This window comes from Protobothrops mucrosquamatus, unplaced genomic scaffold (genome assembly GCF_001527695.2).
Source record: "Protobothrops mucrosquamatus isolate PMUCROS unplaced genomic scaffold, P.Mucros_1.0 scaffold69, whole genome shotgun sequence".
NCBI lineage: Eukaryota > Metazoa > Chordata > Lepidosauria > Squamata > Viperidae > Protobothrops > Protobothrops mucrosquamatus.
In genome coordinates, this window is record NW_015386447.1 from 1,182,617 (window position 1) to 1,198,432 (window position 15,816).

General features: G+C 35.9%; 1 protein-coding gene across 3 annotated transcripts in view; it reads right to left on the bottom strand.

Moving 5' to 3' along the window:
• The window catches only part of ADGRL3 (adhesion G protein-coupled receptor L3), a 410,528-nt gene that overhangs the window by 183,071 nt on the left and 211,641 nt on the right, over window positions 1-15,816 (bottom strand). For all 3 annotated transcript variants that reach the window (XM_029283374.1, XM_015812132.1, XM_029283375.1), the window contains one exon: window positions 12,898-13,118. In XM_029283374.1, the coding sequence (XP_029139207.1) occupies window positions 12,898-13,118 (221 nt within the window). The remainder of the gene's footprint in view (window positions 1-12,897; window positions 13,119-15,816) is intronic.

Consider the following 15,816-nt stretch of genomic DNA (forward strand, 5'->3'; position numbering starts at 1 on the left):
GCCACCCCGGCTATTACGTCGGCCAGCTCAGGCAGGGCTGTTGATACATAGCAGGGAGCCAGGTATATAATCAACAGACCCACTTGAACCCCTTGCCCCCATTTCACCAGGAGGGACTCCACACCGTCTATCTGAGGCACAGTGGTCTCCCTCGGACAAAGGCTCTCCCTTATAATGACCGCTACCCCGCCGCCCCTGTTGCCTAGCTGTTTGTAGTCCCTCAGTATTGCACTTAGGTTGTTTGTTATGTTGTTTGTCCCAATGTCGTGGAGGAGGAAGCAATCTGTGGGCCTAATTATTTTGGTTATGTTCTCAGCCACATCTTTGATTGTTGTCCAGGGAGACAACATATCTCCCTAGATTGTATGTCCGGTCTGCAGATGGCTGGTTCCATTCCGCGCCCTCAAGACATGGTTATTTCAGCTGGCAGGACTGGCCTAAGGGGTATTTTAAATTTGGTTTTTAAATAATTTTAAAATAAAAGAAAGGCCTATATTAATATTTTATTTTAACTACATTTTAAATTTGTATATTGTATTGTTATTCTGTTTTAAATTGGCTGTAAGCCGCCCTGAGTCCACTAGGAGAAGGGCGGGGTATAAATGCGATTAATAAATAAATAAATAAATAGAATCTCCTATTACCAACCAACACTCACCTTCCTTTTTTGGGGGGGGCTGCAGTCTGAGGTGCTTTTCTGTTTATCTCAGGTGTGTTTGTTGATGTGGCTTTTTAGGGATATTTGAAGTGACCTTTTTAGGGATGTTTGAAGTTGTCTTTTTGCTAAGTGTCTGCATGTCTTGTTTTGGGGGGGGGTCTGCATGTTTCCATCTAAGGAGAGAGATCAATTGGTCAGTTTTAGTGGGGCTGTTTCTGGTTGGGTAGGGTTGGACAGAGGGGGTTTGTTTGTTGTATGCTGTTTCTTTCTTTGGGTATTGTGTTTCCTTCTGTGTGTGACATATCTCCATTTGTCTTCCTCCAAGAGTTTATTGGTGGGGTCAACTCCTCTGGGAGTTATTTGTTCGTTGTTTGGTTCCATTTGGGTGGAGCTTTCTTTCGTATGCTGGGGTTTGGCTAGAGTTGCTTCTAAGTGAGCATACTAGCTGGCAATCAGATACTTCACTGTTTTAATACATTCCTTGTCAAACTAGGGTTTTTCATTATAGAACCAAGTTGTGTCAGTGTTTGTTTACAAATTGATACAAATGTGTGCATAGTCTTGTAGCACTACGAGTATTGTGGTGCTTTTGGTGTGTGGAAATGGATATGCAAAAGCTAAATTATAAGGCTCTGTAAGGGAGAAAAAAACTTTTCTCAACCACTTGAATATAAGATCTCATTTCTGCGTTTAAAGTTGGGAGGGACAAATTCTCCACAAATAATTCCCAGACAGAAGATGACTATTTATTCATTTTGAAGCAGTCCTAGAAGACACCATTGAATATTGAACCATTGATGACACTCATAGTATCTCCTGGTCAATCCCCACTTTCACTAATTTACATCTAAAAAATATTCCATTTATATTTTTAGATATAAATTATTGAACGAAGGGGCCTGCAATGGCATACCTTTTGTTTAGTTGGGGCAAATTTTGGTAATGGAGGTACTGGAATCATTTAAAAGTTATATTTTATTACGCTAAACTAATTTATTTATTTTATTATGCTAAACTAATCAAAATAATAGAATAGGAACATAAAGCAGCCTTAAAGAATCAATACAACTTCAAAATTGATAAGTATAGCCATTTTATGAAATGTATGTGTATTTCTCAGGGGAAGCTGAGAAATTATGTTATCAATGTAGGTTCAATATCAGCAAGCTTAGCTAGGCAAAATTCTTGTTTCATCTCCCTTTAATATTGTATGACAGAAAGTTGTTTCATTTTCTCTTATTTATTCATATGTGTACCCAGCCAAGGATTATACTGTAATATAGCAAATAAAGCAGATACATTTTATACATACTAGGTTTTAAAGGATTAGTTAACTAGACTAGATTAGATCAAATAGGTTTTATACCTATACTTTTTATGCTATTTTAAATTTAACTTCTTATTTATTTACTTACATATGCATAGTTTTTTTCTTTTTTTGTAGTGGACACTGACTGTAAAAATGTTTGTTCAATTTGTTCAGCAAGTTAAAATTTAAAGTGAAGAACCTCACCCTAGCATTAAAGTCACCTCCTATAGCTGCTAGCATTTCCAGGGAATTGACTCATAAATTTATTATCAAATTTATGGGCCTGCAGCATCATTCTTGAATAGTAGTTGGATACAGATAGCAGAAAGAATATACACAGTTATTAGTAAAAGGCAGCAGAATCTAAGTGTAAATCATGTAATTACTTCACAGTTTTTATATGGAGCTCTTTAGCATGTGACATTTAGGTTTGGTGGAAATAAAAGTAGCAAATCCTTGCCTGGCATTTCTCCCACTTTCATTTTGTCTAAAGAATATCTATCCATCTGCATTTTGCCTGACATCAGCTTCCTGGACAAAGATGAGCTCAAATTTAAGACTGCATTTGGCCATTAACCCACTATGTGTCAGGAAACAAGCAGAAGCTTTCTTCTGAAGACCTTTATTAAAGAGGAGGGAACTGGCTTGCAGAATTTGAATGCAAATGTCAGTCAAGGGGAGCAATTATGGTACAATTGTTTTATCTGAGCTGCAGGAAAATAAACAGCCATGGCCTATGACTCAATGCATCAGGAATTTCATTCCTTGGTTTCAGAAGGTTAAACCTCTTTCTTGCCTTAGGGGTTTCTAGGTTGTTTTTTCACAAATATATTGATTTCTTTTCCTGGAATGAAACTATGTCGTAAGCCCTTGGCACTAGATGGCTCTTGATCTTTGATTTGATTTCATTTGATCTTTGATTTCATTTACAGATTTGTGCTCAGGATGAGAATTAATGTTGAATGGAGTCTCTGCTGTATGACTATCATCTTGTTTATTTACAAAAGTGGTGATTATCTATAGCTCAGGTGTAGGATGAGGGTGAAGGTTCATTCTCTGAGCTTGTGGGTTGATTTCTGAACATTCTTGACACACCAACACTTGACCCATCACAAGACCTACTGACTACAGGGAGCCCTTATAAACGGACACTGACATCCCCTAAACTCTGCTGAAATTTAGCCTGGTAATGAAACGTGTGGAAGCCAATCCACAAGCTCAGATAAGCCTCATCTTGTTTCTGTTTTCATCTAGATTAATTTCACTGGGGAGAGTCTAAGGGTCAAATGTGAAGCTCATTGCCATATACTCCATGGCACTGACTCCATAGACTCCAAACAACTGACTTGTTTCTTGAATCAATGCTCTTTCTCTCTGCTTTATTAAATCTGTTAGTATATTCTGGAAAGTTCACAGATCTGAATCAAAAACCCCTCCAGAATTCAGCAGATTACCTTCTGACAGAGATTTCCTGGTAAATTACTTCTAGTCTGCTCTCAGTTAATATAATTACTACTAAGAGCAATTTGCTTGTGTCTGACCTCATTGGGAGATGTTTTCTATATCTATGTTCATCCTCGAGAGAACTTCTTTTTCATTTTGCTTTACTTGCATAGGATTCTTAATGTATTTATATTTGTTTTTTATGTCTCCTACATTTGAACATATGACCTTAAAGACTATATTTGCAACAAAATTGGACAGTAAAGGCTGGGATGGTGGGATAATCTTGAAAAACAAGGGATCATGCTATTTGAAATCTCCACAAGTATTCTTTCATTATTAGAAACATTGAGAAGAAACTGGGGTGGTAAAGCATAATTCCTTTTTTTTTTTAAAAATGATGAAAAAGGCATCCCCTCTTTGCTGATGTTCTCTATTTAATTGGAAATAATTCATGAATTTCAGATTGATTACTTCTCTCTCTTTCTTTCGTCTATTCACTCTTTTGCCAATGCTTTTTCTTCTGCCATTATATTATTTAGGTCTGTACCTTCCAGACTATTTGTTTGAAAAGTTTTGTAGAAATGAATATATTGGGAGAGTGTGGACATGGTTTAATCTTGGCATTCTTGTACATGCTCTAGGCAATTAATATATCCTCTTTTTGTCCTTCCATATTTATTCTGTCACATTTAAGCAAGGACATCATACTTATTAGGAGACAGAAAACCCTTTAACCTTTCCAATCATTAATGGTGTCAATTTCAAGCTGATTTGCCACTGAGGTGAAAGCTTGTCCTATAATTCTTCTGGCTTTTGTTTTGCTTTCAATCACTTCAAACATCTCCTGTCTCCAGAGTCAGAGGGTTCAGGCTTACATTTCAGAGAGGGCAAGACAAAGGAAGGGCATGCAATTTTGTAATTGACACAGGATTGGCACATGAGTTGATGAATCAGTTTGTAGCCCTCAAAATGAATCTTCTTAAATTCTTCCCCTGACCATCACTGTGGAACCAATCTTCATTTTGCTGTTAAATTCAGGTCCTTGATTTTTTTGCTCTTGTTTATTGCATTTTAATGTTCATTTGAAATAAGTCTTTCCTTGGCCAGTATTGCAAACTTGACCATTAAGTTTTTGCTGCTTTCATATCTGATGGAACGAAGTATGGCAAAAGTACATGTTTGCTGCAAATTGGTTTTTCTTCCTGATTTGTGCCGAGATGGTATAATAGAGCTTGATGATTACCTTTTTCCAAATATACTTCACTCAACTCTCCATTTCAGTACAGGATCTTAATTGTCACCTTGGAATAAGCAACTTACTACAGAGTACTCTTTCTTCAATGTTTTTATAAGAAAGTCTGGATCAATTTGTCCTTCAGAAAGACTATTATTTCCTTTAAAAAAAATCCAATATATTTATTTCCTGAATATAACTGCATAATAATTACTGTACATATGTTAATTTATATACATAGGTACAAATTTAGGCTGACTTTCACAGGTACAAACAAAATGACTGGTTGTTCCTAGACTGAAACTCTGGCATCGCTACCTAGAGCTAGGAAAAAAAAACCTGTCTCAGACAGTAGTAGAAGACAATAGTACTGGACTATCAATACCATTACTTGTACCAGTACAATATCAGTATTATACAATACCAGTACAATAGTACTAGACTATCGAACCAATTAGTACAAAGCAACTGACTGGTTGGATTTGCGCCAAACAAGACTAGGCTATAGTGGGGTTAGACTCTTTAAAATCTGGTAAGATTTTTCTGGTTCCACTTTACACTCATCATCAACTGGAATAAATTGCTGCTTCTGAACATGTTGAGTCTTGTCCAGCATTTCTTTCCCCTTCTTTCCCAGGGTTGCTTTCTCTATCTATGTCAGCTAGCTACTACTTGGCCCTGCTAGCAGGGCCATTTATTGATCAACATGATTGAGATAACAAGTATGCTACAACTGGGAAAAAATGACATTTTCTATGTGCAGAACAGAGTAATTCATGAAGGGTAGTTGGCACAATAACAAAGAATGAATTATCTGAAGGGCGTTCTAAAAAAATGTTTTCTTTATAGATGGGAAATGCTACCTTAAAAAAGTAAAAACAACTGAAACATTCTGTACATCAAGCCAAAACTAAATTTGCTATAAAATCTTTGCAAATTTCTATAATAATTAGAAATACTATAAAATATTTAAACTATAAAGAGTTCTGTGATATTTCTGTCACAGAGGAAGAATAAATGAAATATGTTAAATAGCAAGCCAACCTACAGTAGATTAACCATCTTCATGCTTATAAAAAGCTGAGATTTCCTTCAAATCACAGCAAAAATAACAAAATGGCTTTAAAACAAAATCTGTTGCTAACAAGGCATGTGATAAAAAATTAAATGTGAACAAATTAAAATCTTTAGCAATGATAATAAAAAACCAAAACCTATGAGTGGCAACATTTTGCTAATCTTGTTAGAGAACCCTATCTATGAAGCCTGCTGTGTTGCATTAAGAGCAAGTAATAATTTTGCTCAATTTATTGATTGAATAATTTTACCTAAATTTGCATTTTTGATAAGTATTATGAAAAAAAAGAGATTATAGTACTCAAACCAGGTTGCTTAGTTGTTGTTTTGGTTTTAACTATTTTTAGTGTTAAGATAATGAAATGAATAAAGAAAGAAAATAAGATGGAACAAAAAGAAACAACTGCTAAGCATGAATAAAAAGTATTGTGGGAAAACTTTTTAGTAACATATTCCTCCCTTCCCTTTCATTTGTTTTCCCAAATGACTAACCATAATTTAGATAGTTACACTTTACACTGAACATTATACTGAACATTAAAGCGTTCTGCTTAAGTATTTTCATCTGTTATTTTTAATTGATCTCATAATTTTTTTTTAGAAACCATATTCCAAATGTTTAAATTTGCCCTGAGGTGTAGTGTGTGTTATTTAAGGGAACCATTCCTGCATAAATTTAGTTAAGCTCTTATTACGAATTGCTCTTGCTGCATATTTTGGTTTCCCAATCTGATAATGTTGGCAGATTGTTCCTGTTTCCAATGTTGTGCCAACTTTGTTCTTGCAGCTATCAACATATATCTTAGTAAATTGTGATACTTTTCATTTATGTTTTCTGAATATTATAATGATTTCTTTCCAGAACTTTTGAGTTTTTTTTTACACAATCACCACTTTCTTCAACCTTATTATTGAATTTTCAATGTTTGTCCTTAAATGATCTGTCTATCTAAGTTATTATTGACAGAGTTATTTACCATCTGCAAAACACAGTATGCCATTCCCCCACAAATTATAGCTTTGCGTAATTTTTATTGAGTCTTCTATAACCTTCCTGTTTTTCTTTTTTAAAACTTATTTTTATTGACAGTTTTACAAAGAATTTCAACACTAACAAACTAATAAAGAGTAAAAACAGTAATGAAAGAAAAGAAGAAAGAAAAAAGCAAAAGAGGAAAGAAGGAATAAGAAATAGGAAGAAGCTTCAAGTTTCCTTTGCAGCATATATATATAAGTATGATTTCAAATTCACCTCTTACTCTATGATTACAAAAGAAAGAGCACGCTTCTATTGTCCATTTTTTCCTAATCATCAAAACCACAAATAAGTGCAACTTTTCTGCTTTATGCAAAAAGGCTATAAGGGGTTTCCAGTCAGCCATAAATGTAAATACTGCTTTTTTTTTTTTTTTTTCATCAGAGAGGTTAATTTAGCCATCTCCACAACTGCCAGCATCCTTACCAACCATTCCTCCTTTGGGAACTCTTGCAGTTTTTCTTTGGTGAGCAGTTCTTTGAAGTTTTGCATTCACTTTATCATTTTTTATTTGTTCTATATTGTATTTATACATGTCGTAGTCAATGATCTTATTTTTTAAAATAAATGTTTCAAATTCTGTCATCTTCCTCAAAGTCCTTCCTTCTTTCTTGAGGTCACTTTTTATTCTCCCAGAAATTTGTAAACCATGGTAAATTTCTACCTTCACTGAACAATTCTTGCTTGTCTTTAAACTATTTTCTGCATGTAGATGCACCATAGTGACACATGTGATTAAGTATTTCTTACTGTGGTTGTCCCTGAAGTTTTTTAAAAAACGATGGTGAAGGTAATGGTAAAGTTGTGGACTTAATCTTGTTTTTAGAAAGTTCCATATTTTTTTAAATCAAACTTTATCTTAAATGGGTATCTCTTTAAAATTCTTTTCCCCTTAACAAACCAGCTCCTTCTACAATTAATATTCTACTATTTGGAGATTTTATCCATTTCTGTTATCTATAATAAACAGCTTGCACAAGTATGTAAAATTTAAAATGAGGAAATGCTAGTCTATCTCTTCTGAATCTTGCAAATGTTTTGTTAATTATTATTATACCTTCCTATTAATTGCCAATCTTCAAGTTTTTGTCTGAAATTTGAATAGATGCCATTTAAAATAGTTCATATTAGGCAATATATTCATTTTTACTATAATAATGAGTCCTAGCCAATAACATTTAAAGATATTTCATGTTCTAGATATGTTTTTTCTTTTCATAAATTCTTACAATTGTTCTGAAATAGAGTATGTCTTTATTGCATCCTGCATATAAAGTCCCCAAATTTCACAGGTTTTTTTGTTGTTGTTGTTGTTTATCTCACAGCCAGGCTCTTTTATCACCAGCTGTTATTCTTCTGGTGTTAAATATCTTGTTATTAGCTTTGTTTTCATTTCATTGATGTTGTATACAGAGAATTCAGTGTTTTTATCAGCTGTAGTAGAGTGCTCTGTGGGTTTATAATGATAATGCTACATTATTCTGCAAAGCATTTCAATTTGTATTCCTCTCTGAATTTTAATCAATTTTAATATTTTAAACAAATATTTGTTGAGTCCTTGGTGCTTTTGAGCCTAATCGTTTGCTTGCAGATGTTTCATTACCCAACTGGGTTTTCTCCCTGTTTGTATACGATAGTTTGCCCTGCCAGTGTTAATGGGGATGTGGTTTTCTCCCTGGCAGTTCCTTGATTAGGGTTTTCTTTTCTGCTTGATTGTTTGTCTGGTGTTAATCCCTTCTTATCTGGGTGTTGTCTGCTGGAGAGAATGTGTGTTTTTTTTTGTGTGTGTTTCTTTCTTAGCTTTTCCATTGGCTCATTTCAATGGTGTGTAAATATTGCTTATTTAATTTTTTAAATTTATATTTATATAAATTTATATAACCACCCATCTCACAAAACACATGACTATGTGTCTATTGATGGCTGATTTGTTTGAATGCCAAGCTTCCAGGAATTCTTTGGCATTTGGGGATTTAACTTGATCTAGGATGCTTACAGTTTCGTAGTTGAGTCGATCCATGTGTTGTGAGATTAAGCAGTTTTCTTTGTGTCTTCTGGCTGCTAGTTAGCATTCATGGAGGTGCTCTGTCTTATCTAGTGGCTGTTACAGTCCTTACAGTGTATGTTATAGATCAGAGGTCCCCAACCTTTTGGGCACCAGGGACCAGTTACGTGGAGAGAGGTTTTTCCGTGGACCAGAGGAGGAATGGTTTTGTGTGCTGCCTGCATCTCGCGGATGGGGCTTTCCTTGTTTGTGCGGACCGGTTGCTGGCATGCCATGGCTCAGTACTGGTCCACGGACTGGGGGGCTGGGGACCCCTGTTATAGATGATTCCCATTTTTTCTTATTGGAGTACTGGGTCTTTTGATTTACTTAGGATGTTTTGGAGAGGTTCAGTTGCTTTGTGTGCTACTGATGCCTTGTGGTTGTAATAATCTGTTGGTTTGTTTCTGATATGTTTTTGATATGTTAATGTGTAGTGTTATCCTTTTCATAGCTTGTATTGTTTGTTGTGTAGTAGGTTTGAGTGGTCAGGCACTTCTTGATAAATTTGTGTGGGTATCCATTTTGCTGGAAGATGTTGTATAGGCATGCTGTTCCTTTTTTTTGGTGTTCTGGGTTGTTGCAGTGCATTTGTAGGTCTGAATATAGTGAGTACAGCTCGTCTTGTAGGAAGTTGGATTGTTACTTTGGTAATGAAGCACTTGGTTACTCTAGGTTTTTGATATATTTGTAATTGCAGTTGTCTCCTCTACTGATGAGAATATCCAGGAAGAGTAGTGTGTTATTATTTTCTTCTTTCCTTGTAAATTTGAAGATGTTGATTGTTTCATGTGTCTCCTCCAGTTGTTCCTTTGTTTGTCTGTTGAATCTTGTCTACTTAAATTTCTAAACAATTACAAATAATAAGGAAGAAAGTATACATCCTTGCCTGGTGCCTTTGTTTTTTGGGAAACTAGGGAAGAGTATTCCAACAATAATATTTGCTGTTTGCTGGTGATATATATTTTCCATCCAAGTCTTAAAATATTCTCTTGCATTCATTTAATTTAAAGCAGCTAATAAAAAAGAGCACTGCAACTTATCATAAGCATTTTTTGCATCTAAAAATATTACTGCCACCTTCTTTTTCTTATTATTGATGTGCTCTAACAATTTATTATACATCGGCTATTGTCCATCATTTTTCTCTCAGGAATATAACCTAATTTGTTCATATGTATTATTTCTAAAAAATTTCAAATGTTCAGCTAGTATTGTGGAAAATAGCCTGTAATCAATATTCAGTAAAAAATATTGGTCTTAACTGTTAAACATCTGAGTTGTAATTCCCAGTGCTTTTTTTGTCATAGAATGCACCAGAACGGTGTTCCGGCTCCTTTTTTCGAACAGAGTTCATGGGACTAAGAAAAAGTTCAGTCAGACCTTCCAACTTTTAACGGAAAAAAAAAAAGTTCTCGCAAGGAGTTGGAAGGTCTGACTGAACTTATTTTTAGTCCCACAAACTCCGTTTCCTTGCAGCAGAAGAGAAACATACCAGAGCTGGAAAGCAGGTTAGCAAAGAAATGCTTTCGGGAAGAGAGAAGAGCTGCGCCAGGAGGAGAAGCCGCAGGAAATGGGGCTGCCGTTTCCAGAAGGAAAAAGGGAGATGCCGGGCAATGCAGGGCAGCATGTAGGAAAAACTAAACTAACAGAATTGTCTGACTTGGTTTTTTTCAATTTATTTTCATTGCAAGACTTGCTCACTGCTATCTGACAGGCCAAAAATGTGGAAGCAACTCTAAACCATATTCAAGTAGTTTTTTTCTTACAAAATACCCTAAAAAACACATTGGTTTTTGCCTAACTTGATAAATAATCTCTCACCTTTCAAAGTAGTAACATCTATATAAATAAAAATGTAAATGTTCATTTGTTCAAAATCTTAAATCTCCGAAAGTTCTTCACCGATTGCTTTGAAATTTTGACGTTGCATTTGAATACGCGCGTGTTTTTACATACCTATATTATATAGATGTCACACCTGTGACAGGTAAAAACATGCTTTTTTTGAAAAACAGCACCTGACAGGTAAAAACATGCTTTTTTGAAAAACAGCGCCATCTGTTGGACGTAAAAGCAACACACGCTTTTACCAGACTGAGCCACAGCAACGCGTGGCTGGGTACAGCTAGTATACTAATAACAATTTAAGAATCTTTGATATTTAAATATTTGATACTTAAAATAGGAGTTTTAGCAAGATATTGGATGGATACTTTGTTTATCACTGAGCACTGTGTTATAAATCATAAATATGTGAATTTGTGAAGGCCTATTTAACCTAGTTATTAATCCAAAGCTTTACGCTGTGATCTTTCATCCATGTTCTGTTTGGGACAGAATGACCCCTTCACATTACTTGTGAAGCTTGTGCATGCGATGTGCTGAGAGAATGTGTTAAACAGGCTGAAGAAAGTAAAGTCTGAGAAGACAGTTTTGCAGATGCTGTGCATGATCACTAGTTTCTAGACATTCATTACTTTCTAAAACTGAACTGCTTCCTAAACTCCCAGATACCTAAGATAAGCCAGAAAAGCAATGAAAGCAACAGGGCCTGCATGAAACAAGGGCTCTACATGTCTGAAGGTGGGACGCTCCATTGGGCAGACTCTTGAGACCAAGAGTTTATAAAGCATTTTAGCAGAATGGGAAAAAAACAATCTGTCCACAATATCCACCTTGTCTAGACTCTGAAATCTCCTTTTCTCCAGCTCAATAATGTTTCAACATATTCCACCTCTGCTAATATAATACTGAAATGTGCTTATTCTCTTTCTATTTTTGATTTGAAAAAGTTACATAAATAGTAATTTAACTAAATTCTCAAATTTCTTTCACACATGTTAAAATTAGAGCCATGCCACAATTTTCTAGCTCACAAAGTCCCTGTATCAGCCTAGTTTTGCTTGATTTGCCACCACAGGTGCAGACTAAATACTTCAGAGTACAAATGGGGTTCATTTTACTTCTTCTCAACAAAACCCACAACCCCATTTCACAGAGAAAATTGGCAAAGTACAAAATAAATACCTGACAAGGATACCAGAGGGGGGTTAGATGTAAATCTGGCTGAGCCATAAAGATTGTGATTCTCAACTTTAAGAAAGGGACCCAGAAATGTCTATGAGCCAAGATATCAGCCAAAAGTGTAACCAGTCTTTTGCTCCTCTGTAAAGAAACACCTTTTGAGGCTTTTCTGTGTTCTTAGCCAAATAATGAACAGTCTACCAACAAATAACATGCAAAATGCCTGGCCAACGAAGAGTTTTTTTTTAAAGAATATTCTGTAATAGGAAAGGATTGCTTGTCATCAGAAACACTTACGAAATTCAGGTTTTTGATGTCCATGTGATGGGCATTAACATGTTTACCCCGAAACAAAAGGATGGATTTGTAATATATCTAGAGATCTGTTTTAGAAATATCCTGCCATTACATGCAGAAAAAATCCTTCATTGATAAATTCATACTGCCAAAGGAAGGATGGAGGCTAAGATTCAGTACTGTTGTGTCCATTCTAAAGAGTGGGCAAAATGATGTCTGAGCACCCCTGAAGAGCAGTCCAATGTTAGTTCTGGAGACAGCAGTTCTTAGTATATGGATATCACACTTCTAGAGCACTAAAATGACTTTTTATTGCTTTCAACACACAGGACACAATTTCTACCCTATTTAACACATTGGTGGCTTTGTGTAATGTAATTCACAGATGTCAAAATGTTCTAATAAATGACTAATGATGAGTGATAAAATTTGCTTTCAATTATTCACCATATTTTGGAAATTAATACAAAGGTCTGTTGATTAAAAAAAATAAAACTAGTGTAGAGATAGAACCGCACTGCTCCCTTGGCACAATTTGTAGTTAGTTCATATTTTTGATATTTGTATGTTCCAGGCTCTCTTAATCTTGGGCACATTTTGATTCCTCTAAAATGGAAAATGGCTCTTCCACACAGTCTATAAACTTACCTTTACTAGAATGCCTATTGTGTCTATTTATTTACAGTTGTCTCTGTTAGTCCATATTCACTCCTACTAGTTTTTCAGATTCCCCTCCCAAACCACAAATTGGACACAAAATGAAACTCACACTTTTCCAGTGCCATAACTTTTGTAGTCTACTACTGCTGAAACAGCTACAATTACAGCAGGCATGCCATAGCCAACCAAATAGAAGTATTTTCTACGTGAATGTTCACTCTCGAAGACTTCCACCAACATTATGTAGAGCTGTACTCCTTCCAAAAACATCCAAGTGAAAGCAGAGAGGAAGAAGAAATGTAGGAGAGCAGCAAACACAGCACAGGCTATCTGGGAGAACAAAAAAGACAAAGTAGAACAGTAGTTACACGTGTGTGTTGATTAAGGGTGGGTGAAAATTATGCAGTTAGGTGAGCCTTCTGCTGTTTACATATTAAACTGAAGGTATAAATGTACGGATGGATCTTGTGATTTATTTATTCTTTATTTTCAGGATTCAACCATTTAATTATTGTTGTAAAGAAAAATGCTATAATACCATTATGAGGTCTTACACATGTGTATGTGATACAGTATCAGACTAAACTAAACGAAGGGGAATCAACTATACAAAGAGCTGAAGTATAACCGATTTTTTTCAGGGTTGTTCTAATTTTGCTTCATGCACCAAGCCAATGGTATAATGGACTCCTTCCGTTCACATGATTTCATGATTTATAATATATCAGTAGTTACAAATGTGATAAATGATCATGTTCCCTGTAGCTAAATCTCTGACTCAAGTTTGAATCTATGTAATTTACATGACAACAGCAGTGGTTTTAATACTAGGAAGGAAATGGCAGTGAAGTCCTGAAAAACAAAGCTGTACATGTTAAGAAATCTGCTTTAAATGGCTTAAGCCAGTTTGCTGCAATCAACTGCATTTGAAGATTTTATCCTCCTTATCCTGAACATAAAGCAAGTTTCAACTTATCATCCAGTCAGCTGCTATACATGGAATATGGAAACAGGACTGTTTCCTTTCAGTGATTCAATTGGGTTCATGAATGAAGGCAAATATATGTATCCCAGGATAATAAGAGAAGTTCCCTGAGGATGGGCTCCAGCACGAGTCCAAAAGTTTGGAAGAGTAAGCTCTGGTTCTGGTGACCAACTCAGATTGGATCCTCAAATGGGTTCCATGTTAGTGTTTGGTTTTTCAATACCACATCTCTGTTTGTTCAGTGGTCAGGAACTTCCTTGGCTTTTCATACTATTATCCCAAATAAAGGGATCATGAGGGAGTTGTCCCAATAGTCGTGCTACTATCATCATTAATGAGGAATCATGCCTTTGAGACATTTTTGGAAAATTTCCCCTGTCGCTCAGTTTCTTGGCTCACAAATTTGATGGACACTTTTAAAAAGAAATTTGAATTTAATAAACTAGTAAAACTAGTAAAACTAGAATTGAATTTCTAGAAAAGGGCTTCCCAACCAGGGGTGCTCACACCCCCTGGGGGTGTGAGATGATATTCCAGGGGTTGCAAAAACTTGGGTTTAGAAGTTTCAAAATTATAGTGTATATGCATAATTCATTCTGAAATTTTGTAAGGGGTGCAAGAATATATCAGAAGCATTCTAGGGGTGCAGGGTATAGAAAAGGTTGGGAACCACTGGTCTAGAATTCAGTTCCAAGTATCTCACTGACTTTTCTCACATCAGTAATTTTCCTATTTAAAATGGGAAGAGATATGTATGCTGTATTTGCACTTAACAATTGTCTGAATGGCAGTATAGGATAGGATATTCAATGACGAATAAGCAAGTGTACAGTATATGAGAGTTTTTAATCACTGAACTATACTTCAACATTCCTCAACTGTGCTATAAGACAGCTGTTTTCTAAATGTCATGTATATGCAAATGCTTAATAGAATAGCATAGAGATGGAAGGGACCTGGGAGGTCTTCTAGTCCAGCCCCCTGCTCAAGCAGAAGAACCTATACCATCTCAGACAAGTGACTGTCTAGCCTCTTTTTAAACATCTCCAGTGATGAAATGCCCACAATTTCTGGAGACAAGCTGTTCCACTGGTTAATTGTCCTCATTGTCAGGAAGTTTCTCCTTAATTCCAGGTTGCTTCTCACTTTGATCAATTTCCAACCATTGTTTCTTGTCCTGCCCTCTGGTGCTTTGGTGAATAACGTGACCCCCTCTTCTTTGTGGCAGCCCCTCAAATACTGGAATACTGCTATCATGTCACCCCTATTTCTTCTTTTCTTTAGACTAGCCAAACCCAAGTCCTGCAGCCATTCTTCATATGTTTTAGTCTTCAGGCCTTTGATCATCTTAGTTGCTCTTCTCTGAATTTTTTTCCAAACTCTCAACATCTTTTTTGTGATATGGTGACCAAAATTGGCTGCAGTATTCCAGGTGTGGTCTTACTAGGGTTTTATAAAGCGGTATTAATATTTCATGTGATCTTGATTCTATGCCTTGGTTTATACAACCTAGGATTGTATTAGCTTTTTTGGCTGCTGCTGCACACTGCTGGCTCATAGTCAAGTGATCGTCCACTAGGACTCCAAGGTCCCACTCACAGTTACTGTTTTTAAGTCAGGTCTCACCCAATCTGTACTTGTACTTTTGATTTTTCCTGCCTAAATGTAAAACTTTGCTTTTCTCCACATTAAAACTCATTTTGTTGGATAGGACCCATTGTTCAAGTTTCTCAAGATCTTTTTGGATCCTGAGTTTATCTTCTGGGGTGTTGGCTACTCCTGCCACTTTGGTGTCATCTGTACATTTGATGAGTTTTCCTTCAATTCCCTCATCTAAGTCATTGATGAAGATAGTGAAGAGTACTGGGCCTAAGACAGAACCTTGTGGTACCCCACTGCTTACTTCTCTCCATGTGGATGTAATGTCATTGAGGACTAATCGTTGAGTACAGCTTGCCAGCCGGCTACAGATCCATCTGGTGGTGATGTTGTCTATTCCATCTTTTTCTAGCTTACCAAGGAGTAGGTTATGATCTACTTTAT